Source organism: Anopheles stephensi, chromosome X (genome assembly GCF_013141755.1).
Source record: "Anopheles stephensi strain Indian chromosome X, UCI_ANSTEP_V1.0, whole genome shotgun sequence".
Taxonomy (NCBI): domain Eukaryota; kingdom Metazoa; phylum Arthropoda; class Insecta; order Diptera; family Culicidae; genus Anopheles; species Anopheles stephensi.
In genome coordinates, this window is record NC_050201.1 from 1,309,307 (window position 1) to 1,336,305 (window position 26,999).

At 46.8% G+C, this 26,999-nt stretch overlaps 2 protein-coding genes across 4 annotated transcripts in view; both read right to left on the minus strand.

Moving 5' to 3' along the window:
* LOC118502844 (serine/threonine-protein kinase 32A) overlaps positions 1 to 14,654 on the minus strand; it is a 54,032-nt gene extending 39,378 nt beyond the window's left edge. The window contains exons 1-5 of one of the 3 annotated variants that reach the window (XM_036035549.1): positions 14,158 to 14,654; positions 9,517 to 9,722; positions 8,614 to 9,216; positions 8,503 to 8,568; positions 2,610 to 2,665 (exon numbers count right to left, since the gene is read on the minus strand). In XM_036035549.1, the coding sequence (XP_035891442.1) occupies positions 2,610 to 2,665; positions 8,503 to 8,557 (111 nt within the window). In that variant the 5' untranslated portion in view covers positions 8,558 to 8,568; positions 8,614 to 9,216; positions 9,517 to 9,722; positions 14,158 to 14,654. Of the gene's footprint in view, positions 1 to 2,609; positions 2,666 to 8,502; positions 9,723 to 14,157 lie in introns of all 3 variants that reach the window. The other 2 variants (XM_036035558.1, XM_036035540.1) reach the window with 2 other exon arrangements.
* Positions 9,651 to 17,128, minus strand: LOC118502349. The gene is made up of 2 exons (XM_036034925.1): positions 16,712 to 17,128; positions 9,651 to 9,722 (listed from the first exon to the last, which is right to left on the minus strand). The coding sequence occupies exons 1-2, from the start codon at positions 17,126 to 17,128 to the stop codon at positions 9,651 to 9,653; spliced, it is 489 nt and encodes a 162-aa protein (XP_035890818.1).
* Between the last annotated feature and the right edge of the window lie 9,871 nt (positions 17,129 to 26,999).

Sequence of the window (26,999 nt, forward strand, 5' to 3'; positions counted from 1 at the left end):
CGAGGTTTCTTTCGGTTACGGTGTATCGCACAACAATGTGAGGCGAACAGTACGAAGAAGCGCGTGTTTTGCTATATTACCAACCAGAGTGATATTTGCCAACCGATTACCATCACGGGCTCCTTTTTCGAGTGCTTGACGCTTCCAGCGATGACTCAGCTCTGTCGCGAATTTGTGGCTCGGAACCGAATCGGATATACCGTGTGTAGCGCTGCGTTGGGTGTGCTGGGTCTATTGTTTCGCAGTGTTCCGCCTGTTTGCAAGCGTGGTCTTCCACATCCCAATCTACAACCCACAAGCAATTACGTTACTAGCTCCTAGGTGCACTAACACAACCTTCGCCTTGCCGACAGTAGTTGTGGAGTTGTGGGAGAATTACTCCTAGCCCTTGGTCTGTGTCTGGGGTCTACCTTACCGCGTGTGTAGTCTTTGTGGTTGTCAATTTCAATTCTCCGTCTTGTCGTGGTGTTGTGGCACGGTGGCAGTGGTCCTTTCACCTGGCTTCTGGCATCTACCAAAACTGAGCGGCACACTTGTGAGGACATGCGAGAACCAATCTTATTGTGGCATTTGTTGAGCGTGTTAAGCGGTCGATGTCGACGATGATGACGGCGAGCGGCTTCCGGCTCTTGTGGTGATGGAGTGCTCGGAAGACGGAGAGGCGCGGAGGGAGGGAGGGAGAGAGGGAGGGAGAGAGGGAGGGAGGAGGGAGGTGGGGGATGATGGCAGCGAAGGTGACAGCAGTGGTAAGCAAAAACGGAGCATCAAAACACAGAGCATCGTTTAACGTCAACTGACGACCGTGACTCAGCCATCGAGCCTCGAGAACAGTTCATTAGTCACAATGCCATAATATTATCGGCAACCGACACAACCTCTGGTGGGGGTGACAGAAGGAAGGAGAAGGGTGCCAAGTGCGGGTGGAACGCGAATGGGAAATGGGAATGCAGAACGAGCGATGGAAAGATAAAGCAGTAATTTCGTCAATGTCACTTAGTGAGCTATTATCCGGCACGCGGCACGAATTGTGATGATGATGAAAGGCCGGTTTGGCGAAGGTAAGGCACACCAGACCAGCGAGAAGAAAGGAAAAGCTTCCCCGTTCTCTTCCCGGCGTGTCTAGCGTAAGAGCCATCGTGAAGATGAAAATGCTCGCGCTACATTATGGTGGTCGTCCTCGCCCGGAGGATGGTGGGATGATTTGGAGCAGCGTGGAACACAGGAAGATGGGAAGCTTTATTTGTGCTTCGAATCAGTCTTGCCCGCGACACAGCGACCGAAGTAGCGGGCGAGGAATAATGGTGTTAACAGGAGGACAAGAAAAATGGCCCCATGCAATGGCGAGGTAGGCGGAGGGTGATGAGTGACGGAAGCTCGGCGAACCAGCGAGCCAGAATAACAGAATCGTAACGATTGATTTTGCTACTCCCGATACACACACTGATACGCGTGTACGTGAACCCATAGCAAAGTATACACAATATCAATCGCGATAAATTGCATTCCACCACGATGGACGCGGGCGCGCGAGAGAGAGAGAGAGAGAGAGAGAGAAAAACAGGGCAGCCAGCACAAGGTGATGCAGTTTGCATAACTTTAGGCATCAAACGTTTCTAAGAATAGTGTTGCGATCGACGAACTATCATGCTGAATGACGTTTGACTGTTTAAAGACCGATCCTTTAAGCTAGTGGACGAAGTGATAAATATGGTTTGTAGAAAAAAAAACTCTGATATCGAAATAATTGAGGACATGAGAGCATGGGTAATAGATTATTGATATGATCAAAAAGCTGCTTGTCTCCAGTTGTACAGATAGGACAGAAAGTCAGGGCCGACAACAAGATAGATGTTGAGATACGTATAAGGGATCTTGTAGGCAGCTCGTCGTATTTCAGCCTGATGCAACTTAGATGGAGAAGTTCACCTGTCAAAGTAGATGAAGCAGTGACTATCTAAGATATACTCATATACGCCTGTGGGGCCTGTTAAGGCTTTCCTGTGAGTACCTTAGCTCTTAACATTGCGTTGACCTTATCGTGTAGGCGACTTCTTCATTTCTTCTACACTACACTTGGTAGAACACAACCTCAAGAGGTTCTGCCAAGTTTTGAGCTTCTTGACTGTTTTTTTTTAACTTATGGTAAAGCTTCGTGTTATTGAATACTTCTAAGCAATCCTAGCTCATCAAACCTTCCTAACTCTCTTTTTATTAAGTGAAACTTTTGTACAAACTGGCCACAACCCACCATATAGCGTGTCGGTCGATCTCCCAATCACAGTGGCTCGTGCTCAACGCTATGAAATTAGTATAACGTTAAAGCTGTGCCTTCACCTAACCCTGCCCAGCTTTAATTGGTTGATTCCGCACCGTGGAAGGCACGTCCGACCAGCGGACTTTAGCGGACGAGCCGACAAGACGGACAATGCAGGCTGAGTGACAAGCCGGAATAGAACTGACAGTTGCCCGACAGTCACTGTTTGGTTTTTTGTTGTGAGTTTTACTCTCTCTCTCTCTCCCTCTCTCCGGAGATGCCGCTCGATTAGGCAAAGCGAACAAAACACCAATCAAACTGACAGCGTACGAAGCGTGCCTGATGATGGACTTACCTTACCGAAGCTACCCTTGCCAATGTTGCGCAGTATTTGAAAGTGGTCGAAGTTCACTGTGAAGTAGAAGAATGGGAAGAAAGCGAAATGCAATTAGTAGGCGAAAAAAGTTTCACTATCATTTTCCTCCTCCACCATCCCACTTCTCTCTTCCCTTTCGGTCCTTTATCTACACAATAATCTACCTCTCGCTCTCGTTATGTTCGTGTTTCCTTCATTGGGTCTGTAAGTTCTTATAATGAAATGCGCGTGCAAAAGCACAACTCTTACTTTCGCGGTGATATATTTAGATTTAATTGTGCCAACTATTGATTAGCAGCAGCAGAGGCTTCCTTTGGAGCGAGATTTGTTTAGGGTTGATTGTATCTTACCTATTTGTCGAGGTGGTAACTTGCAGGTCTAGATTAAGAAGCAACAAATAAGCTGATTAACGTGACGTAGTAAGGGTTCGCGACCCTGCTAGCCTGTTTGCCTAAATTTAGGCGCTACAGTTCAATTTAAGCGCCTTAAATTATGCAAACTTAATCACAAAACATATCTTACGCGCACTTTATTAGGTGGATGATTTTGGGCAAGGTGTTAACTAGCTGGAATGTTGCCCTCGGTGCCCTTAGCGTTATGCGTTACAAGGGCAAAACCCACTCCGAAGAAATTAACCCCCGGCTCCGTAAACGTTCAACTGGCACGTTTCATCTGCCGGGACAAGCCGACCGACCGTTTCGTGCGGTGACAACTTCATGTCCAGAGCGGTAAACTCCTGCACGCCTTTTTGCCAGCGCCCAACGGGACGGTTATTCATAATAGTAATTAATCCTCGTTTCCAATCCCCCGAACCGGACCGGTTCGTGCCGTGGACCATCGGTGGATGTCACGTTTTCTCATTAATTAACTTTCCCGTGTTGGCCTTGCGGTCGAATGCGGCTCTAATATGTGTGTGTGTGTGTGTGTGTGTGTGTGTATGGATGCGATATGGGCTTGTTGTATCCAGAGCAATCCCCCAAACGCCCCAAACTAGTGGCCGATTGGGAGTCGCATGCCAGCGTCCTTGGAGCGGTTTTTGTGGACAAACAAAAAAGCCTTGAGTTATCTCCAAAAATTGTGGGACTATACTTGAACCCTGAGAACGATGCGTTGCCGAAGCACTGCTCTGATGCTCTGGTTAGGTTCTCTCGGATTTCCAAGAAGTTGCCGCCAAAAATCTCCCCCCAGGGCAATCATAACGCATACCTTTGGTTCGGTCCAGCATGTGTCCAAAAAGTTTAATTTAATCTTGCCAACCAACAAGAAAACAACAGATAACCCTGAGGAGGATAGTTGGGGTGATAATTTGGAGAAGGTTAAGTGGACTGGAAAGGATTAGGCCATTGCTTCTCGAACCTTGACGAACCCTCAACAAAAGGTAGTAACAGGAGGGGAAAAAAAACATCACGCCTGATTAGTATCGTATCGGTCGCTATCATCGAACCGGATAAGATGCTTTCGATTTTTTCCTGCATTCAGCTTGCTTCAGACGCTGAGCTGCAGCAGTTCCGAACGCGTGCGGTAAACTGCTGACCGATCTCCAGATTTGGTAACGGACTGGCAAGTGCGGACGTACCGTGGATCGGGTTATCCGAATGCAAAACACGTCCCCACGGCAACACATGCCCGATGGATGGGACGTCATTTGGTAATCGATCGGGTATACATTCAGGCGCACACAGCGCTTCTTACCGCCAGCCCACTGTAACTGAGCTGCCGAATGGTTGTTAATGCTCGTTGAGCCACTGGTTTAGGCAGGTGAACTTGAAAGTGGATTTCAACGGGTCCAAAACTGCCTAATCCGCGAGGTTCGGTGCGCCGAGGTTCGAGAATTCTGGAAGGCAGCGTGGCCCTAATAAATGGTATCGATTCTTCGTCCAGATTCCGGGTAGAATGGTAGGATAAAAACAAAAACGCACCAAAAACATCACCAATTCGGCAAACGACACGAGCAGATAATGTGAATGGAGGCGAGTGTTTACGTATTCCACTCGTACGCTGACACGTCGGCGAAGCGAATGCCGACCGCAAATCACGTCTTTGGTGGTGTGTCCGTGTGTGTGTGTTGCGAGCGGTGGCATCGGGCTTCAAAAGACGTCCAAAGGACAAGTGGTGCGTGTAAGTGGGCAATTTTAATTTACGTATGCAGCGCACCGGAGAGTGCCAAGTCCTTGAATATCCCGCAACCACTTGGGTACGCCAGGCACGTCCGAAGAATGTTGCCGACGTTAGCGAATGCTGTCATTTGGCGCGTGCTGGTGCCGGGTATTAACACACACACACACAAACACACATACACAAACACATACTCAAGAAGCAGAGTTGAGAGTCCTGACAAATCCTTGCAAAGGGAAGTTCTAGGTACGTGCATCGGTCGTCATCAATGTCGTCGGTCTGACCAAAACTAATCAACCCCTTTCGAAATAATAAGAATCGAAATGAAGGGGAAATTGTTACCAAGTGTAACCTTTCTAAAAGGCAACCTCCCATACATACCATGGCAGATGGCAGCACGCCATCCGGGCATAATCCTTCGGCCAGAACCGAGACCGACGACTGGAAGACATTTTGAACGTCGAAGGGCAAACATGGGTGTCTGTGTACGGGTATCATATTTTAATAATGTACCGGTCTCACCATTCCTCGAGCGCGATAGGGATCGGGTAGCAGTGCAATGTCTTTTACATGGAAAGAGCGCTCCAGCGCTGGAGGGTAGAAAGGACGACCAGGTTCATGATTTTAATGAGTTTATAATCCTGTTTTGTGGTTAGCTTTTGTTGTACGTTATTGCCGCCCCGCATCTCCTCGCAGGAGATGTCCTAGCGGAGCGGTTTTTGGTCGGAGATGTTCGAGAAACACACCGTGAGGCCTCGAGGAACATCGTGAGGACACCGGGATACACAGCCGGTAAGGTTTCGCAGTTTGTGGGATGAACTTTTCGAGCAGTGTGCACTCGTCGCTGGATGTGTGCTTGCCGAGCGAAAGAAAGGACTAGAATGCGTTCGAACCAGTTCCGAGAAACGGGTACGCTGTATTAATGGTTGTCAACAGAATCTTCCATCAATACTGGTGGCGCAGTGTTAAGGGGTGTCATTTTACATAACAGGATTCGTCAGACCGTCAGGCTTTAGGGTGACGAGCGCCTAAAGGTATGCAATTAAAATGCTTTCGAGCTTTTTTAGTACGCGCTTTTCAGATAAAAAGTGCTGAATGTCTCTAGGATTTGAGCTAGTTTTCTAGCGTCAAAGACAGTTTCGAATTCTCGATGCAAAATGAGGATCTCTTCAATCTCCAATCTAGTCCTGCAAGTCCTTGACCTGCTCCAATATTTTCTCTTTCGTTTTCCTCCAACTTTCAATTTTGCCCTAGTAGCAGCTACAATCGTTCCCGAGCTTCATCAACCAATCCAGCCAAAAAGAATCTACCTTTTTTGGGGTGGAACTAAAAATAACCTCCCGATTGGAAGGCTTTGCCCGATTGGGAACAGAAAAACCCCGAAAAAGCTCCCAGCTACCGGGTATCGAACATCTCCGCTATTGACCTCACAAGGGCCCGAAAAATACGGTAAGGAAAAGCCGAGCTTCATTAAAATGGCTCATTAGCGAGTAATATATCCGTCCCGGTTCCCGGACACCTAGCTCACTTGGTGCTTTCCGGATTCACCACACCGGTACGCCAACGGGCCGGAATGGGATTTAATTACCATTAAAAGCATAATCATTCCGTACTTCTTCCGTGTAATTGGTCGGTGCAGAAGATTTTTTGCACCCCGTGCTGTGGGCTATTATTGGCAAAACCACCTCCTCGCCAGCAAGAATCCGGATGCGAAAATCTGTGAGGCCTCGAGGTCGACTACAGTGGTTGGTTTACTCAGCTGAGAGGAGAATGGCACATTACGGTACGGTGTTCAGGGAACCGGTTTAGGGGTTCGAAAACCGATACCGATGATCTCACTTCCTGCCTTGAAAATCAACCCCCCCCCCCCACCACTCCCCCTGAGCTCAAGATGCTGGATGAGCTGCAGGATGTCAGGAAACAAATAATTGCTTGTTGATGTTTACGACGACCCCCTCGACAGTCACGGCCCGGATGTCCGCAGATGCCATTGAGCTTCAAATTTTATCACCTTCAGCAGTGACTTCACCTTGCCCGCCGGATGTGGGCCGGATGTTAGCCTTTGGCCCCGAGGATGTACTCTTTCCAGCGCTCAGCACTCTAACCTTGAATCGGGTGTTCCGGGCACTTTTTATAATGCTCGTGTAGAGTTGCCAACATTGGAGCTCTGTAATTTTTGTCACCTCACGCAGCCATTAATTAGAAGGGTTACGAGGAGTTTTGTGCCGCCGTGTGAGTGCTTGTTTTAAGATCCTTGGAGCTATTGGGGTTTTTTTGGGCACTGGAACCATAAAAGCCGTTGTCATAAAAAATTCAACGCGTCTCGAAGCACTATCGCTGAAATTGAAATCGTTTCTGAGGAGGTCTCATCTGTGCATTATCAGCACTTCATTATCAGGAGCTCTTTGGTAGAATTTTCCTGTCACAAGAACACAGCATTCTCATTTTCGATTATCGATTAAGGTAAGGTAAGCCAGAGATCCTGAGAAATAATTGAAATAGCTATAATTGAAATATTTTTGATGAAGTCTTGTTATGGTATAAACTTTTTGTTTAAACAGAAAACCAAACCCCTGATTAAGTGAAAGCGGAAAACTCTCAGGACCCATCACTACCACCAAGACGGGCATGGGGGCCTTTGACATGGAGATTTACTTCAGTGGCTTCTCCTTAATCTGGCTTCAATCTTGGCTCTCAGAGACTCAAACATAGATGCTTCGAAGACTATCTTCTTTGTTCAGATTCTGATGAATGCTGATGATATAGACATTCTTGGGTTAAGACATTCCTATGTAGCTTACTTTAGGATCGTTGCTTTGAAGATGCCTAAAGCTTCACCTATCTTGAGTTAACAGTCAGCAAACGAAAACCAACAACGAGATAGATGTTGAGATTCGTACCAGTCATGCTACAAATTCAGGATACTCCTTCTCTGAGATTACCAGCGGCGATAGGTGAAGGCTGTAACATGGACTCTGTCCAAAACTGATGAAACTCAGAAGGATCTTTGGCCCCGTATGTGTGGAAGGACAATGGAAGAGCACCATGACATGTAGGTTGAGATCACCATCGAGCAGTGCCTTATAATCGCAAGGCTTCAGGGTCATATCATGGGAATGGCACCAGATGTTCCACGCCCATGAATCCCTTTTAGGTGTTCAAGCGGCCACCAGTCTAGCTCACAGGCATGGATTTTCAAGATTTCACCTTCGCCTAAAACTATGCAATGTTGCAGCAAAGTGTAGCAAATACTTTAATAAGCCCGAACGAATGGCATCCGCTTACCCAAACCGCAAGCTAGCCACCGCAGCAACCACTTTCATCATTTTAACTGCGGGAGCCCATCCTCGCCCAACCACAGCCACGGCGTGCTAGCCGTGTGCTTAACGGAACCGAATTCCAGGACATTCTTGCACGTCTTCCTGCTTTCCCACAGCTTTGCCGTCGTTGTGATTTCTATCCCATTGTTAAAGCAAAGCAAAAAAAAAAACAGAACAAAAACGATGAGACGCTTATCGTAATTACTCCAGACAACCTTGGGTTGTGGGATGAGTGTTTAAGGGTTTCTTCTTTTTACCCTTATTCGCAACAAAGGCTATAGCACACTTCAGAATTCAGAGCAGAGTTTGAGAAAACGAAAAAAGGAAAGGTGTCCAACATCTGTCATTTGTTAAGGATGTGTGAAAGAGAGAGAGAGAGAGAGAGAGAGGGAGAGAGAGAGAGAGAGAGAGAGAGAGGGAGTTCAGGCAGTACTTACCGTCTTCATCCGACAGAAAGTTCGCATCATGCCGGGACGACGAATTGACACCCATGTTGTCGCGTGTGTCTGTGTTGGTTGGCTTTGTTTTTAGTGATTAGTTGGCGCGTCCCGGTTTTTGTCGACAGTTGTGGCTGGTTGATGGGTTTGACCTGGGCCGGTCGGGTCGGGTCACCGATATTAATCACCTACCGTACCTGGTTGGCACAGAACGCGCCTCACTATCGTACACACACGATCGGTGTTTGACGGTGTCCTCCAAGGTGAAGGTGTGCTTTAACTTCAGGAGCGAAATACGATGAGCGGTAACTAATTGCACTATCACACGCGATGCTTTCCCACCCGTGAGGCTGTTGTTTTTCAGAGCGGCGAGTTTGTTGATACAGTGGCTCCGACCTCCGATAGTGCCTGATTTTATTTTTATGCAGGGGTTCGCGAAGACTCTCCGTTTCTCGCCCTATTCAGGTTAGCTGACGGGTAGTTTCGTTTGACGCTAAACAACTACAAAAGCTAACAGTACCTACGTCATTCCGTCAAACCGGTCGGATCGATAGCTTTTGTTTGGGTTTGCGGTTGCCCCGTCTCGGTTAACAGTTATCTGCCGGACGCGAGCTTCCTTCCACTACGAAATGCTTCGACTCCTAGGTTCGTTCCCTCGGCGGAACTGTTTCAACCTCTCGGCGGAATTTGTAAGCAAAACCTACCTAACCAGAACTAGATAAAAAAAAAACGGGAAAACGGAAAACAATGAGAGAAAAGCTTCGAATAATAGGTTTGCGAAATGCCACCATGAGAAAGTCACGAGCAAAAATGGGTGCCCAACGGAAGCAGCCACAAATCCTTTGCTTCCAGGTTTACGGAAGCAACCGTCTGGGTCTAACGAGAACGAAGGCGAACGAAGCTGAATGGTGAGTGTTCGAACTTTTGCTCTACTACTTTTTGCTTTTTGGTTAGGTATGTGTGTTGACCTCCTTTTATCGGAGGGTTTGCTACTCTAAAATGCCTTTCGCACACCTGATGCTTGATCCCGGCCTCACTACAATCACCGTTTTGGGCTCGTTGGTTCCATGTTAGGATCGCGTTTGTTTCTTCAACCCTGCTGCCACAGCTAGCAATCGAAGCTGCCCAAACCGTCGATAGCTTTTTATTCAATTTGCATTCTTTGGACCATTTGAATCGTGCGTTTTTGCTTCCCCACCGCTGGTCGACACGTTCAAAGTCTGTGAAAGATGTAAGAAACAGAGAGAGGGAAAAATTTGTAGGTTAAAATCATGGCTGTGGATTGGGCGATGTTTTAAAAATAAAAAAGGCATATTTTTTCGGCACGGAGAAAGCCACTTCTACTGAAATGGGCATTAGAATGATTTTTTTTCTTCAAATGGCGGTATATCGAAAGAGAGAAGGAGGGCATGGGCTCGTGAAAGGGAGAGACATTGATGCTTTTTTGGGGGTGCAAATGGTCTTTGTTGGGTTGTGGTTTTTCTTGGGAAATACATTTACAAAACGTGGTGTTCATCAGCTATACAATGAGAATTGTACTTTTAGGGGAAAATGCGAGATATATAAGGAGGAACGGATTACCACTAACACTGAAAAACACATCTCTTAGATGGTCTGCCTTCTCCTCGAAGTATTCTGAGCCATGAGAAGGCTGATCAATTTGCCCAAAAGGATACTTGAGAATGATTTTGAAATAAAAAAAACAGGATTTCTCACGAGCGTATGCCTACTCCCGACTCACCACATTGGATGCAGTCCAGAACATTAGAAGATCGCCGAATGCTCGTATTTGGGATTTGCTGGGGGAAGGAGGTAAATTACGCTCAAATATACATAAACACCAGGCATCCCCATTGAGGCTCGATGAAGTACTGGGCGTCTCCATCAAATAAAATTAAAATTTATTATTTTTACTTAATTTCAATTTATGTTTTATTTTTGTTTTAAATTTAAAAATTTCTTGTCATTTCGGAAAAAAATCATATTTCGCTTCACATAAAACCATTTATTGTTTTAAAGAGACAAGCAACAACTTTTTTGTTAAATACTTTTGACGTTCAATCGAACAGCCAGAGTGCATCCACCAACACACATTGCATCATTTACGCTGCAACAAAGTTGTTTCAACTGTTGGCGTTTAAAAATGAAATAGTACCCCCGCCTTAGCAAGTCTGAAATAGGCTTTCATTACTGCGCGACGTGCAGCACAATCAGACCGGCTAAGATGTCCAACGGCAATAATCGAGGTCAAGGTAGATTGCAGAAACCATCAGGGAAAGGGATCCTTCCCTCGCACACGGAGCATCATCATAACAATAAAAATTATCACCTTCTCGACCGAACCGAAGGCCTGCTGGTGGTTTCGAGAAAATGGTGCCCGACCAGTGGGTGCGCGTGACCTCGAACGTGGAGACGGGGGACTCTTTTTTTTCGATTAGTGGTGAGCAATCCACATCACAGACGCGTGTGTGTGTTGCTTCTGACAGCCCTAGCTAATACGTATACGGCGGCCTTTATTGGCTGCTCATCCTCGTCCTGCCCGTAGGCTAGCGAAGACCCGGTTTTACGAGATCGATCATCGGATAATACGATCGAGATTGAGCGATGGGGCACCATCCCACCCGCACCCTTCCCTTCCATCCGTCTATCCATCCTACCTCCAAAAGCAAGATTTCAATTTTGTCATGCTTCACAGTGCACGTCTTATACGCGATGCCTAACCGCACGCATATTAACCCACACCCACGGCAAAACCCATCGACCCTTCACGGAAGAATCACGGTCTACCGTTGTTGCTGTTGCCAATGGACCGTCCAGGACGAACCGGTAAAAAAGAGGAAAGAAAACGGGGCAGCGGCAGGATCACAGGACGAATGACAGGACGAAAGAAAACGGTTACGCCTGACGGACGGCAACCCGCGTTACGCTTCGTAAATGTCTCGAGCACGGTATAATGATATTCCCTTCATGGAGCCCTTTCATTGCCCTTGGCACACAAAAGTATTATTTCTTAATTTCTCTTCCTCTTACCTCCATCCCTCGCTCTCTCCCTCCTCGCTCTCCCCCCCACTGAGCTGCCGTCTGCCAACATTCTTCTCCCTTTGATGACCTTTTTTCTGGCTATTTATTATTGCCTGATTGTGTTTTGTGCTGCATTGTCTTGGTTTATTTTGTTTAATCACACTTTCAATTGCAGCAGCTTTGTTACCGCTCCCCTGGCAAAGGTGTGTATTGATTGAAGAAATTACTAATTACTTGACATTGATCGAACAAATTTTACCTAACAGAAAAACTGATGGAAACGGAGCCAGAGTTTCATATACAGGGCTTCGATCAATATAACTGGAACTTCTCTCAGGAAAAAAATTAAATAGATAGTGGAACATTGCAAGCATATAAGGGAATCTTACATACATTTAGGAGAAAGTCTTCAGCAGTATCAGCTCATGTTACCGATGCACTATAGATAAATATGTCAACTTCATGTTTTAATGATTGAATACGGTATGTGAAGGGTTTGATACGGTTTGGGATGAGGATACATACTTGTGGCAGTTGACTGACGAAGTCAGTGAGAAAGAAGAAGGAGGGTTCACTCGAAACAAACTCGAACTCGAAACAAAGATCCAATGCACACCTAAGATATTGGAAAACGGCTAAGACCCTCGCTACGATCAGCATATGGATTCGCATATGGATGGCGGTCATGCATGGCCAACCAGCGTCTAATTACACCCGGCATAAGGTGTATTCACACGTGAAAGACCCTCTTCAGAATCCGGACATCGCGCATGGATTATAAACTTACCTCGTAAGTCCGCCGGCAAGTGCTCTCTCATGATAAAAACTCTCGCTACGATCAGGAACTTGCATATGAAGTAGGAACTCGTTTGACATCGAAACGTACGAGTGTAAGTTGTCCTCTCACAGGAAAGACGATCAGGACTTCACTTATGGAGAACAAATTTGCTTGTGCACGAAGCGTACGAGCACTCCCGGGATAAAGTGACTCCCTCTGTGCCACTGAGGATCCCTACTAGGACCAAGACTTTGATGAGTGAATGAGATAAGTGTGGTGTAACTTGTTGAACATTTGCTGGAATGTGTGACAGAAGCTGGCTCAACACTTTTATTCTTCTGCAGTTCTGCAGTTGCATCCTAAAGCTCCAGCCTCCAGTACAGACCAACTTTGAAGACGTACAATCATCTCTAGTGCGAACGAGAGACAATAATCGTTCCAACCAAATAACTGACATATCGTTGAAAGCGCAATAAAAGTTTTTTAAATACGCATCCCGTGGAGTTCGCGCAACTTCCTAGCAGCATCCGCGGAAGCAAAACTCTATCGTAAAAGCATGAGATCCTGAAATGCTACGAATTCCTGCACTGTTGATTTGCTCCCTGTTCCTGTTTTTTCCCCCGCTTTTGTTCGTCCGCATCGATTTACGTTCCGATCGCCATTGTTCCGCACATTAATTGGCCTGTTTCGGCCAAATAAAAAGGGCTAAACAAAGTTTCTTCCAACTCGATGATACTTCAATGTTCGGTCCTTGAAAACCCCCCACCGGAAAACCCGGAAGCGAATCGAGAAGTGATCATCTCCTCTAGGTTCCCTGGCTCTCTAGTGGCTAGTGACAGCACGCGAACCGTAACCAATAACTTCGGCCACCGTCACCTTTGGGCCTGCCGGCTACTGCTTTTATCCTCTTCCAGCAGTAGTTTGTGTTTTGTTTTGTTCGTTGCGGAGGAACATTTCAGTTGAAAATTAAATTTTTTACCTTGACAGAGGAAGCGCCCGGTGGAGCAGAAGCAAGTTGGTGAGCGGCTTTCCGGAATGTTGTAAACTACCGAACGGAAAACTGCCCAGACCCGGAGGGCAGTCGCTCTCGATTACTTTACGCTTAAAAACTTTCCCGGCCACGGTCAGGCCGGGAATAGCGCACGAGCACACCCGACGGTAGGGTGAGTTGGGCATCATTCCGAACCGCTCACTATTGGTCTACAAAAGGGGCAGCCCATCGATATTGACATAGTTGTTCTGTCTGGCTTTTTGGGATGCGTTACTTCCGGGCTTCTTCTGGCCGGCCAGGGCTCGAAGATGGTACGTAATGGCAACATTGCATCGATTTCAAGATGGAAAGTGCTTGAGCTCCATACTCCATTTTCTTTTTTTAAATAACACAAACACCAAACCAAACCAATACCCCAGGTTCTAGCCATCCAGCAAACATACGGTGACTGACATCATAGTTGACCCTTTTTTATGGCCCACCCCAGTTTGCCGGTGGATAGTGGACTGGTGTTGACGAAAGCAGACGGGGACGGGCGAAGGAAGCAATAAGCGATAAGATAAAGTTTCTCGTGTGGATATAGATTTTTTGTGTTGCGGTAATGTTTGGTTCATCCCGGTAGTACGGTAAGGTTCCGGGCACTTGCAAACGCTAGACAGGTCACCGCAAGTCGCAAGTGCCTGGAAACGCCAGATTCGGCGAATGTGTAAGGTCGACAGTGACAAACGACAGTGTTTGCACACCGTACACTGGAGGTCATACAGTTGCCCGGTTTTAAAATGAACTTCCGGCCGAGTGGCAGTGGATGACATTTAACAGCGAATTCTTCCTACCAAAACACTTCACATCAGAGAACTTTACTTACCCCTTTGAATGGGACGGTGGTTGGGACTGTTTTTTTACGGTTGATTGAAATGTTCTGAGCGTATAAGGAAGATTGATTGTGTAATGTGAGTCAGACAACTGTATCGATCATGCACCCGATCGTGCCCACAAGCACAGCCACACATCACCAGAGCCGAAAGTCACCGCAAAACCTACTCCTGAACACTCATACAACCACTTGTTGACAATCGTCGGCACACGTGGCACAAATCACGCACACATACACACACACACACACACCGACACCCCTAACCTACGACACCCGGTCGAGTGTCGAGAGATAGGGTGAGAAAAAGGATCACCAACTCTTAAATCACCATCCGACCCCAACCGGACGAGCAAATTACCACAATCAACACAACACCAGCCGACCGTTGAATGTTTGCATCTCGGAGCGAAGTAGCGAGTGATAAGTCTCGGATAAGAACGGATCGCGACGGCTGCCAGCTGCTGACTGAACTGCACGCCAACGTTACCCACGGCACACTGGTGTGCTGATGAGACTAGGGCACATGTATTTCCCGCCACCGTTTCGCAAACTTGTCAAAACCGAACGGACCGTTTTTTTCTGTTTTGCCAGTGTGTACGACCCGACCCGAAGGACCGGCTTCGGCTGATGGTTTAGTCCCTTCGGGTGTTTCGGCCGTTCGGGCCGTTTCGCTGTGTAGTCTTTTTCACACTGAGTCCCGACTGAGTCGGCTCGGTACGGTGGATACCTGCCGCTGGTAGCAGATTGTTTCACTCCAACGCTTGGTGCTAGCGTGTGAATAATGCGTCCGGTTTCTCCACATATCATGCGACCGTTAACGACCGTTGGAGCACCACCTTCCGCCCTCCGCTCGAAGCGGAATAGCTTTGAGGTGTAACTGTTTATGTATTCCAACAAGGAAGACACTTTTAAGGAACGCAGACGATAGATGGACCTAATTTAACAGAATACTTAGTGAGAACCTTCCATCAATAAGAGTAATAAGCGAAGAGATCGAGAGAGAAATGAGAAAGAATAAAGAAAACAAATGAAGCGATAATCAATAGAGAAATAACACAGTAAGGAGAGAAATTGGAGCGAAAATTGAGAGAAGATCGAGAAAGAATCGAAAGAAAAGTGACAGATAGTCTAGATAAAATAGAGAGAGAATTGAGAAAAGAAGAGAGAAATGTGAGAAAAAAAGGATATATGAGAGCGCAATTGAGAGAAAACTGAGAGGAAATCAAGAAAAAACCTAAGGATAAGAAAGTCATGGGAGAAAAGCTAGAGAGAATCAATTCTCTCACATTTCTCTTTTGAATCGCCCCCGTTTCTCTTTTGATTCTCAATCATTTCTTTCTCATTTTTCTCTCAATTCTCTCTCATTTCTCTTTTGATTTTCTCTCATTGCTCTCTCGATTCTCTCTCAATTCTCTCTCATTTCGCAGTTCTCTTTCGATTTTATTTCGGTTTTGTACAATTTCTTTCCCATTTCTCTCGAATTTTTCTCATTTTTCTTTCGAATCTCTCTCATTTACCTCTCGATTCTGTTTCATTTCCCCTTCGGTTTTCTCTCTCTTTCTCTCTCTCTCTCTCTCTCTCTCTCTCTCTCTCTCTCTCTTTTCAAACAACTTATTTTGTTTGACCGATACAATTTTCGTTATGGCATTTTGAGATTCAGGATGCCAAATTACAGGCTGTGCAAACTGTTGGGGCGCCGGGTTGCCTCAAAAGGGTTTCTTTCAGATTGGAGAAGGACGTGGTCGATTCCTTTACTTCGTAGTAGTACTATATTTGCACTTTATCGTTTGGCTGGTGGTCTCCAACTGAACTCTACGGCGATCCTCGCGCTCTTTTATACGCGAGGAAGTGCTACCCGCAAATATTTAGAACATTCCAGAAAGATCTCCGAGCGTCGCTTTCTAGAACATTCCTGAAAGATTCTGCGAGTGTCGCTTCTCGATCCTCGTGTTTCGATGATGGTTGATGATGACGATGATGATAGTTTGCGCTCGGGTGTCTCTCTCTCTCGGCCTTGCTTGCAGCGCGTTCGGCTATCTTCGTCGCCGCTACTCTCTCTCACTGCCTCGTTAGAGTCGGTGGTCACGCCCATCTGCTTCACTAGTAACCGGAGCTAGCGTGTCGGTAGCGAACATGCACCCCCGGGCTGAGAAGAATCCTTTGAAGCACTGCAATCCTGTTTGCAGTTGTCTTCGATGGGTAAGATGGACAGTCGGGAAACTGCTCGTCGGTAAATTGTTCCTCCGATTCTCACGTCGACGGCTCGAACAAGATTGTCTGCTCCTGGATAGATGTTGACTATCCTGCCCATTTTCCATGTCTGGGATGGCAAATCTCGTTCCTCGACTAGTACGATCATTCCAGGCCGGATGTTGGGATGTGTTTGCTGGTTTTTACTGCGGGGTTGTAACGTCTGCAAATAGTCCTTCCTCCACTGCTTCCAAAAATTCTCCCTTAGCTGCTGCAGGTATTGCCACCGGGATAGTCGATTCCGTGGGATGGTGTCGTAGCTTGGCTCTGGTGTTGCTATCAACGGACGACCTACCAGAAAATGACCTGGAGTGATCACTTCTGGGTCCGTTGGATCGGTAGAAATAGCAAACAGCGGCCTCGAATTCAGGATCGCCTCCACCTGGGTCAGCACCGTCGTATACTCTTCGAACGTTAGCTTGGCGTCCTTTAACGTTCGCTTAAGATGGTACTTCGTGCTCTTGACTGCAGCCTCCCAAAGACCTCCGAAGTTTGGTGCTTCGGGTGGTATAAAATGCCACACGATTTCCTTCGGCTGACAGTATTCCTCTATTTTGTCGACGGTTGCTCGGTTCTGGAACAGTTGATACAGCTCGTGCAGCTCCGTTTTGGCTCCCTTGAAATTGCATCCGTTGTCCGAAAAAATCTCCTTGCTCAATCCACGTCGACTAGTGAAGCGATGAAATGCTGCAAGGAAGGCATCGCTTGACATATCTGACACCAACTCCAGGTGAATCGCCTTTGTTGCCATGCACACGAATACAGCAATATAGGCCTTAACCATACGAGGTTTGTACCGCCCTTCTTTGACCAATACGGGACCAGCGTAATCCACCCCAGTTTTCTCAAAAGGATGCGATTGGGTAACTCGGCAAGATGGTAGATTTCCCATGAGCTGATTGGAAGTGCGTGGCCTTGAACGGAAACAACGAACGCAGGATCTGGTGATCTTTCGCACTGATGATCTTCCATCAAGAAGCCAAAACTTCAAACGCAGAGCTGCTAACAGTCCGGACGGTCCGATGTGTAGAAGTTCTTGGTGATACGCCCGGATGATGAGGTCGGAAACTGGATGTCTTGGAAGTAAAATCTGATGTTTACTGGAAGATGGAAGGTCGGAATGCTGAAGTCTTCCTCCGACACGCAAAATGCCGTTGACGATTATGGGGTGCAGGGCGTAAATCCGTTTACATGGCTCGTTGGCTTCTACTCGGTGGATTTCATCAGCCAGGGTTTCATGCTGAATGGTCTTCACAATCAGGTCCAGGGCTCTTCGAAGTTCCAAGACAGTGGGACAACGACTGGTGACACGCTTGGAAGTGTTCTTCTCTCGGCAATTCAGGATGAAGCGTTGAACTAGAGCGATCACCCGTTGGAGTTTCCGAAACGAGCTGTACTTTGAAAATACCGGGAGTTTGTCTTGGTTCATGGCTGGTGCTGCAATAATGGGTGTTGCTCTTAATTCCGGGACGACTTCATCAGGCAACTCTTCTGGTATATCCACTTCATAATCAGCGCTCTGGAGGAACTTGGGACCCATCCACCAGAGTTCGTTTGTCCGCAAGGCTTCTGGCAATAGTCCTCGGGATACTATGTCGGCTGGATTCTCCTTCGTTGAGATATATCTCCACTGAATTCCCAACGGTTCGGTGAGTTGGCGGATTTTTTCGATGCGATTCCGTACAAATACTTGCAGGGTTGCAAGCGGCTTTTTAAGCCAGGCGAGGACTATTTGGCTGTCTAGCCAGAGGACGACGTGAAGAATGTTGAAGTCGAACGATCCCAAGACCTTCGAAATCAGCTTCGCCAGAAGGTAAGCTCCTAACAACTCCATGCGGGGAATGGTGACTTTCTTCACAGGGGCAACCTTAGATTTGCTGCAGACTAAACGAAGACTCGCAGTTCCGTCGGGAAAGATGCAACGTAGATACAATGCTGCTCCATAGGCCGATTTAGAAGCGTCCGAAAATCCATGCATCTCCACAGCGATGTGATTCGGCGACACGACGCACCTCGGGATTCTAATGCTGTTCACGTTCTGCAAGGACGACCGGAACTGCAGCCACTCCTGAAGCAGGTCTCCTTCCAGGCAGGTGTCCCATGGGATTCCTGCCATCCAAATCTTCTGCATGATGAGCTTGGCGATTATGATCACTGGCGACAACAGGCCTATCGGATCGAACAACTTGCTTATTTCCGACAGAACGGATCGTTTTGTAGGTGTCTTTGACTGCTCGATAAGATGATTTGTGACGAATGCAAATTCATCCCGTTGTGGACTCCAGGTTAGTCCCAATGTTTTCAGCACTCCTTCACAGCCATCGCTCACGGTTACCAGCTCCTCTCGATCAGCTTCAGGGATGCGTTGTAACAGTTCAGGTGAATTAGAGCTCCACTTGTGGACCGGGAATCCAGCGGTTTTCAGGATGCTAAGGAGCTGGGTCTGACATTCGATGGCTTCTGGTACGGTGCTTGCTCCAGACAGTATGTCGTCGACGTAACAATCTTCTCGGATGATTTTGGCGGCCAATGGGAACGAGGTAGCTTCATCGTTGCTCAGCTGTAGCAGGCATCTGGTTGCAAGGAAAGGGGCGCATGCTGTTCCATACGTAACCGTGGTCAATTCCAAAACGCGCAGAGGGAGTGTTGGATCGGAACGCCAAAAGATGCGCTGGAAGCACGAGTGAGCTGGTATCACCTTGATCTGCCGATACATCTTCGATATATCGGCCGTGAACACGATGAAGTGCTTCCTGAACCGCACGAGGATGACGAAGATGTCGTTTTGGACCGTTGCTCCTACCATGAGCGCTTGGTTGAGTGCTGCATCGGCCATAGAAGCCTTTGCTGATGCATCGAAGACTACTCGGAGCCTTGTGCTGGAACTAGATGGCCGTAGAACTGCATGGTGGGGCAAGTAGTAGCGTGCCTGGTTCGGTGCGTCGAATTCTTCCTTAATTTCATGACAGTGGCCGAGGGCTTCGTAGTCATCGATGAACTTTGCATATTGAAGCTTCAAAGAATGATCCTTCTTCATACGTCTCTCAAGTGACAGGAAGCGACGCAGGGCCAGCTCTCGGTTGTCCTTCAGCTGAGGCGGAAACTCACGGAAGGGCAGGGAAACAACATATCTTCCGTCTTCGTCTCTGCGGTGGGTGGCAAGGAAATTCCTTTCGCATACTTCATGCTCCGTGGGTTCGTCGGCATCCTCGAGCTCTTCTACTTCCCAAAACCTCTTCATGGTCTCGGGAAGTGATGCGGTGGTTGCGATGCAGCATTGCTGGTCGTTTTTTTGCTCCTCGACGTCTCCTGCAACGACCCATCCAAGGTGCGTCTCCTGAAGTTCGGGTAGGTCATCTCGTAGCTGCATCCTTGCCGATTTAAGCAGACGCAAGAAGTGGGACACGCCTAGCAACATGTCGATTTGGCCAGGCGTATGGAAATCAGGGTCAGCTAAGAACACATCTGGGGGTATTGGCCAATTCGAAACGTCCAACTGGGTCGTCGGGATGACTCCTGTCACTTTGGGAATCACCAGACACTCCACGGTAGTTGAGAAACTGGAACATCTGGATTCCACTGCAACGTTGATCTTCTCGCGGGCACAGGTTCTGACAGCACCCACTCCGGTGATGGGCACAAGCGTTGGAATCCTTTGCAGTGACAGGCGGTCGGCGAGTGTCTTTGAGACGAAACTGACTTGTGAACCGGAATCCAGCAGCACACGGCAGGGTATCGTACAATTGTGGGAGTTCCTCAAGTTTACCAGGGCTGTCATAAGCATCGCAGTCTTCTGCTGAATCGGTCGGTTATTGGGTACGGCGGTGTTTGCTGAAGGATGGGAAAATGGTACTGGATGCTGCTCGAATTGCACGGCTGGAGTTGTAGTCACCCTTGGCATGGGGATGGTAGGCTTCGCAGGTACTGGGTTGGTGTCTTCATGCAGCAGCGTATGATGCTTTCGATGGCATTTTGAGCAGGTCTTGTTTGATTGGCACTCCCTAGATCGATGGCCGGAGCGAAGGCAGTTAAAGCACAGTTTTAGTTCCTTCACTTTCTCGCTGCGTCTCGCTGGTTCCAGTTTGTTAAAGACTGGACACTCAAAGTGGCGATGGCTTTCTCCGCATATGAAACAGGAATGTAATGAAGGTGCAGGGGACGCGGCGTGTGATCGCTGGCTCGGAAGTTTACTGGTTGATGGTTTGGGACTTCCTTCCTTTCCGGTAGCTGCCTGGGGTCGATTCTGGAACCTTTCCAGTACTTGGCACTCGCTCTGTAGGAATTTCATCGTCTCGTTGAAGTCAGGTAGTTGGCCATGTTCCTGTGCTCGTTCCCACAGCTGCAGAGTCTGGTCGTCTAGCCGTGCAGTGATGATCTTCGTCAGCAGCAGACCAGACATGGCGTCGACTTGGATGCCTTGGTATTCCAAACCTCCAATGTGCCGGTGGATTGTCTTTACCAGCTCCATTAAGTCCTTGTGGTTCCGCTTCGGGATAGGCTTCAGCTCCAAGAGACCAGCCAGATGGGTATCGACGATGACGCGGGGGTTCTCGAACTGGTCCTTCAGCTGTTTCCACGTCTGATGGAAGTTGTTGTCCTGGATGATTTTTGCTGTTATCCATCCAGAAGCATCACCGATGAGCGCCTTGTCCAGATGATGCAATTTCATTGCATCCGATTCATTGCTGCGAACGACGATGTCTTCGAACATTGTCCGGAACTTTGGCCAGTTTTCGACCTTCCCATCGAAGCTGGGAATGGGAGCTCGCAGTGGTTGTTGTTGCACAATAACCGGGGCGTTGACCGTGCTATGGATGGGAGCAAGGGTTGGTGTCAGCTTCGCGGAGAGAAGCTCGATTCTCTCCAAAGCCTCGATGTGGAGGGAATCGAATGCCATCAACATTTCGTCCTGCTCCTCAAATTTCGATGCTGGACATGCTTCCAAAATCTCCCGATGCACTGCGGTGTACTCTTGGTAGTGTACATCGAGTTTTTTCTGGAACACCTTTAGCAGCGTTAATGACATTTTTGTCGCGTCGTCTTCGGCTTCCATCAAGCTTCGGTTGATGAGCGTGACTCTCCGCTTGATTTGGCCACGCTGGTGGATCCGGAGCTTGAGGTCTGTCTCCTCGTCCTTTTTCTCTGGTGTATGATCCAGACCCATGGTGTTTTGTCACATGCACAGACGACTGGTATTGATAATTTCACTTCACGTTGTTCAAGCCACGTGCACGCTTTACACTCAACACTTAGCGTTGTTCAAAGCCACGCTAACGCTTCTCACTTAGAGTTGGATGGAATAATAGGGTGTAGTACGACTTTACTATCCACTTCTTGAACCAGAAGTAATAGTGTGCTTCTACTGGTTGCCTGGTTTACCAGAGAATGCTTGGGAACGGATGGTTTCGTAGGAAGGATTTGCTTCCACTAGTCGCCTAGTTGACCAGGGAAGGCTGATTCTGGGAACTGGCCGATTAGCGCACTAATCGTCAGCGATCACTTCAATGGTCGCCTGGTTGACCAGAAAAGAGGTTGCTTCTACTGGTTGCCTGGTTAACCAGAGAAGGCTTGGGTACTGATCGGCTCGGCAATCTGGGGACACCACTTCACTGGTCGCCTGGTTGGCCAGAAAAGAGGCTGCTTCTACTGGTTGCCTGGTTAACCAGAGAAGGCTTGGGTACCGATCGGATCGGTAATCTGGAACGGTTTGCTTCCACTAGTCGCCTGGTTGACCAGGGAAGGCTTCTGATACCGGGGACTGTAGGCCGGTATCCGGTTCGGTATGGACCAAATGTTGGGGCGCCGGGTTGCCTCAAAAGGGTTTCTTTCAGATTGGAGAAGGACGTGGTCGATTCCTTTACTTCGTAGTAGTACTATATTTGCACTTTATCGTTTGGCTGGTGGTCTCCAACTGAACTCTACGGCGATCCTCGCGCTCTTTTATACGCGAGGAAGTGCTACCCGCAAATATTTAGAACATTCCAGAAAGATCTCCGAGCGTCGCTTTCTAGAACATTCCTGAAAGATTCTGCGAGTGTCGCTTCTCGATCCTCGTGTTTCGATGATGGTTGATGATGACGATGATGATAGTTTGCGCTCGGGTGTCTCTCTCTCTCGGCCTTGCTTGCAGCGCGTTCGGCTATCTTCGTCGCCGCTACTCTCTCTCACTGCCTCGTTAGAGTCGGTGGTCACGCCCATCTGCTTCACTAGTAACCGGAGCTAGCGTGTCGGTAGCGAACACAAACCCTATAAGGCTGAAGCTCTCCGCTAATACTAATTCTACTGCTACTACTTCCACGAATACTACTATTAATACTACTAGTACTACTAATACTTCTAAAACTAGATCTCTTAGACTTGTTTCGGATTTTCAAATGACACCTTCGAGTCGTAATCTTCTGGTGAGGTGATTTTTAGGGAGGTAAGGGATCTTAAAAGGCAAAAGCCATTAAATAGTATGATCCTTTAGAAGTTTTGACCCTATTCTAGCCTCTATTAAACCCACCACTGATAATATAATATAGGAATATTCACTACATATTTTGCAATGCTTCAATTACTACGGGAAGATCTTTGATCTTTCACTGATTACGTTTAACCTTCATAAAGGAAAACAACTTCAAGCGCAAAATCGTTTCAGTTTCGTTACAAAATTAAATTCACAAATAGAGCAAAGCAAGCCGTTGAAATGTTTACAGTGCAAAAAAAAACACAACCAACTATAATAACCCGTACGTACGGAACGCATAACACTGCTGTGTATTAATTTCACTTCGACGCTAGTTAAACATACGCTTAATGAAAATAGCCTCGCTTTGATTCGCATTTTTTTCAGCCAGTTACCGATATTAATTCTTCGCCCGGGTTTTTTGACGCTTGACAAACACGTTCGGCGTAAATTAAAATCATCCATCTCTGATGTTAGTGAACCGATGGGAAGGTTAATGAAACTTCATTAAACAGGTTTCCATCCCGGTTGAATCCCGTCAATCGCAAACTCAAGCAAAGACGACATACACGCTACACCCGTTCCTTGGTGAAGTGAACTTTTCCACGTACACGGTAAAGGGGAAAAAATATAATGATGGTTTTATGGAAAGGAAAAAGAAATTTAATAAATAAATTCCAAACAGATGTTGCTGTTTTTTCCTTTTTGTTACAAAAATATGTTTGTTCATAATTGCCGATCACATTTTCCAGAGCAAACAAACATTCGCCATTAGACATCGAAACCGACGCTGTTGTCGTCCTGCTGTGTGCGACATTTATATGTTTTATTGCCGTGTCCGATACGATACGCAACGATAGGACGACAGCACTACCGTGAGGAGCAAATCAAAAAATCATGAACATAATAATTGATGCCGTACGAACGCGCATAATAACCGATGGGGAAAAATGGCGCTACGGAGAAGAAGGAGAACCGATTGCGAGCGAGTAAATTCACAAGAAGCTGATAATAACGCGTTTGCGATGTGATAAAATACAGGAAAGAGTGATTGGGAGTGAGAGAGAGAGAGAGAGAGAGAGAGAGAGAGAGAGAGAACGATAGAGCTAGAGAAAAATCGCAAACGTCCACCAGATACAGATTCATTCTGACCGCACTGAAGTCTTGTTTTATGCGTTTTTTTTTCCACTCCGTTGTATGAAAATGGAAATTACATCCGTTCTTGGTAGTTTTTATTTACGGCAAACTTTCCGATGCATATGATGATTTATGATTAATATTTCCTTTTATCTTTCCGCTCGAACCGATTGATATTACTTGCTTTCCACCGGGGACAAAACCAGCTCATTCGGAAGAAGTATATTAATTTTCAATTGCTTTGCCTTACTACATATGACTCTTTCGTACATACTTGTATGAAAATGGAAACTGAAACTGATGATGTTATACCGAAAGTAAATTAGATAACCTCAGCTCGATCATGTCCTTCGCGCACGATGCTTAGTCTTCACAACAAATTTTAAATCAGGAGCTCAGATCAGGGATCGCATGCTGGGGTGTCAGGTAAGACATTAATGCAGGACATCAGAAAAGCTGTAAACGCCTCTTAACGACTGTGGATGTAAACACCTAGCTCGTCAAGGTACCATCAGAATCCTAGAAGGAATCTACACTAACGACATCCACACACATGTATGACATAGCTAAACTAAATTGCTTCTAGAAGGCTTCCAAAGGGGAGGTCTCCCGGTAGATCACTGAGGGTGAAGACCTCGAACAGTGCGAAGATCTGTCTCTTGAAGGTGACAACCTCGAAGAGTCTCTCTCACTCTCTCTCTCTCTCTCTCTCTCTCTCTCTCTCTTTAACGCGAGCCTCTTCTTCGCTATCGATAAAGATCACGAGTTCTGTAGTTCGAGAAGTTGCGAAGCTACAAGCTTGAAATAAAAGAACACACTCAGATCCCTCATTTTTTTAGGTTAGACTTCCTGGTAGCTTTCGAGCCTTCTTCCCAATACTGGTCTTAGTCACATCAGTATTTTTCGGACAAGATTACACTAATAACACTGCACTTATTCCTGATCAAACGGACAGGTTGAAAACAGATGGTAATCAGCGCCATCTATTTGTGAGATGCCGCGGCCTTAGTAGCGCGATCTGCACATCTCACACTCAGATATAACAACCTTTTGTTCTTGGTGGCGTTGATTCGGGGTGGGGTCCGGTGATGAGAGGCAGTAGCGGCGCCAGTCCGGTGGCCGAGGCGATAAAAGCGCCGGTCTTCACAAGGCAGGACCGAAGTTCAAAGCCCATCCAGACCGCCTCCCCGTACGCAGAGCTGACTACTATGCTACGGGTAAAATCAAGTCACAGGAAGCCAGAAATGGCAGGCCGAGACCTCTCGGGGTTGGTAGTGCCAAAGAAGAAAGAGAAGAAGATTATGTTTAGGATTAGGTAAACTCTTAGTGAAGCTCTCAAACGAGTAGCATCCAATTTCGAACAGTTGCTAATCTGTATTTTTCCACTTAAAGAAACTTAGAACTTCAACAGCCATCCTCAGGACTCATGATGGTCACGCCCGTGGTAGTAGTATGTCTCCTGGAAAAAAAATGAAGCAAAGTTCCTGGATCGTTCTGCTGGTAGCAGCAATCCCAGAAGTTTATAGCCCGGCTCGGATTCGCAAATTAAGATCGTTATAAGCCGACCATAATCATGACCGTTATGAATCAATTGAACCTGCCATTCGTTTTCGCACACCCCAGCTCACCATCTTCCACCACCGTGATTGTTAATTTGAAATTTATGGGCCTACCTCTTCTGTGCGTGTTTGTCGAGTACCATTTTGCCTCGGTTTGCCATTTCGCACAAACAAAAGCTGAAGCGTAAATAATGTTTGTCCGTGTGTCCGGCGGAAGAAGAGCGAACAGACACACACACAAAAAAAACACAAAAAGTTCGCATCGAAAGTTGCATCGAAAGCTCAATAAACAACGAAGCAAGCATAAACAACATATTAATGGGACATCTCCGCAGCAACCGTGGAATGGCGCGCGCGTGCCAAACAGACTCCGACCCGCCGATCTCCCCCTAGAGCGCCACGCGGAACAACAAATTGGTACGAAGTCAATAAATTCTCGGAACATACATCGAATGCAATCACCGTGCGGCTTGAATCAAGTTAATTTAAATACACCACATATACTCTCAATTGCATTTGCAACATATATAGCGCCCCCAATGCTTCCCTCTGCCACAGACCGGCAGACCGTTAGGTAGGCATATGCGTGTAATGTATCAAACATTGGAGCATATTTTTACCGCCCGCCCAGCGTGGGGCCGGCGAATGGGTTAATGAAATTTTATATTTTCCAATTCGCTGTTGACTGTTGAGTGCAATCAAATAAACGACAAACATTCGGCCCCGTCGTAGCTCGCACACTCAATTTCCCCGGCATGGGTTTTTCATTTCTTATTTTCATGTGAGTGTGTTTGTGTGTGTCAAAAGTTCATGTTCATGGTTATAAAAAGTTGTTTACCGATGCCGGCGAGGAGATTCTTTGCCCCTTTCCGTTCCGATATATTCGGCAAAGTTATGAATAATAATTGGAATCCTTCTGTTATGATTGGCTGGACCTTAATCTAATCAACGGAACGAAATTGACGTATATTTCGGTTTGGAAAGCAGAATCACCTCTTGGTGAAAAAACAAAACTTTATTGTTTTTCATTTGAAACAACATGTTTTTAACTTTTGATCGTAAACAAGCGATGACGCTATGATGTGGCGGATATGGATATGGGTGATACAGAGTTTGTCCTGTTTGTCTAGAGAAGCCTTTAATGCTGTTCAGGTGCCTATATTTTGGGGAAACTATATTGCTAAATTAGCGTCTTCCATCCAGACCGTCTTCCAAGAACGCCGGGCTTACTTTCTAGCTACGGGAAACGTTAACGTCAAGGGGACCGAGACCCTATGAACTCTCAGAACATATACGGCAGGTGAAGTTAAAAACTGGGGCTCGCAACGAAATTGCTAGGAAAAAAAAATTGTGTTATAGAAGAAGTAAGAAAACTATCGAAGCTAAGATACAAAATCCGGCTATCAAAAGCCTATTAACTAGGAAAAACTTTCGATGAA